General features: G+C 26.3%; 1 protein-coding gene across 1 annotated transcript; it reads right to left on the bottom strand.

The window, feature by feature from the left end:
- Positions 1-396: 396 nt before the first annotated feature.
- LOAG_15322 (hypothetical protein) lies at positions 397-633 on the bottom strand (the record flags this gene model as incomplete). Its single annotated transcript, XM_003150813.2, has 1 exon — positions 397-633. A coding segment is annotated over one exon (237 nt), but the record flags the coding sequence as incomplete, so codon positions are not given.
- Between the last annotated feature and the right edge of the window lie 395 nt (positions 634-1,028).

Raw genomic sequence — 1,028 nt, 5'->3', positions numbered from 1 at the left:
AAGTGAATACTGATGAAATTAATTAATTAATTACGTCAAGAAATTGATCACGTTCTCGATTTAATTGATTTTGAAACACAGTAGTAGCAATTGCCACGATTGTTTGATTCTAAATACATATGATGATATGAAAAAAGATATGTACTACTGAATTTTGACAATTTCTTTCACTGCAGTACTACAAAATTTGAATTATTGTATTAAACTAATTCCAATGAAAGTAGAAATGGAAAAATTTATGATAACAAATTTACAAAAAAAAATTGCTTGTTTTCAAATTTACAAAAAAAAATCGCTTGTTTTCAAACTTCTTTATACTTCGCAAAACAAATTTCAAATAGTTGATCTTTACATATACAGTAGGATAAATTTTATGCTGTCGGATATGGTACATATTTAAACTATTACTCTTTCATAAAGACGATAAGCAGGTGCTGTGAAAAAAGTGATATGAAATAAAGAGCTAACAGCATACAGTACACATAGCATCGTATCAATCCATGTTTTCGTTTCACTTTTATCTTGCAAATAAGTATACAGTATGAAGCATAGTTCGGTAAAGCATAATGCATCAACATATGCTATTGCATACTTGAACTGTTCCTCAATTATATCAGCGGTTTTTTTTAGATTCTAAAATAATCAAATCTTACCGTAGATAAGTAACATTTTGTTGGAATATTTAATGAATTTTATCCAGTAGTTGAAAATCGAAAAGTCAATCAATAATTAGTATCCCAGCATTATGTGTCTTTTTTTTTTCTTTTGAAATTATATGATATTTTTGTAAAGATCTTTTCCGACGTACTACTGCATAGCCCCTATTATTCATTTGATGGTAACATTGAAAATCAAAGAAAAGAAAAAAACGGAATAATTAAAAATTCTCACTCGATAACGATGTTTATATTTTAATACATGGCTTACTGCTTGGCTACTTGTCCATCTAAAAAAAATTTTATATAAATAAGATACAAAAATTAATTAATAAAGTTTAATTAGTCTAATGATATTTTAATCAATTTAAC

The sequence above is a fragment of the Loa loa genome (genome assembly GCF_000183805.2).
Source record: "Loa loa unplaced genomic scaffold supercont3.1801, whole genome shotgun sequence".
Taxonomy (NCBI): domain Eukaryota; kingdom Metazoa; phylum Nematoda; class Chromadorea; order Rhabditida; family Onchocercidae; genus Loa; species Loa loa.
This window is presented reverse-complemented; position numbering and strand designations above follow the sequence as displayed.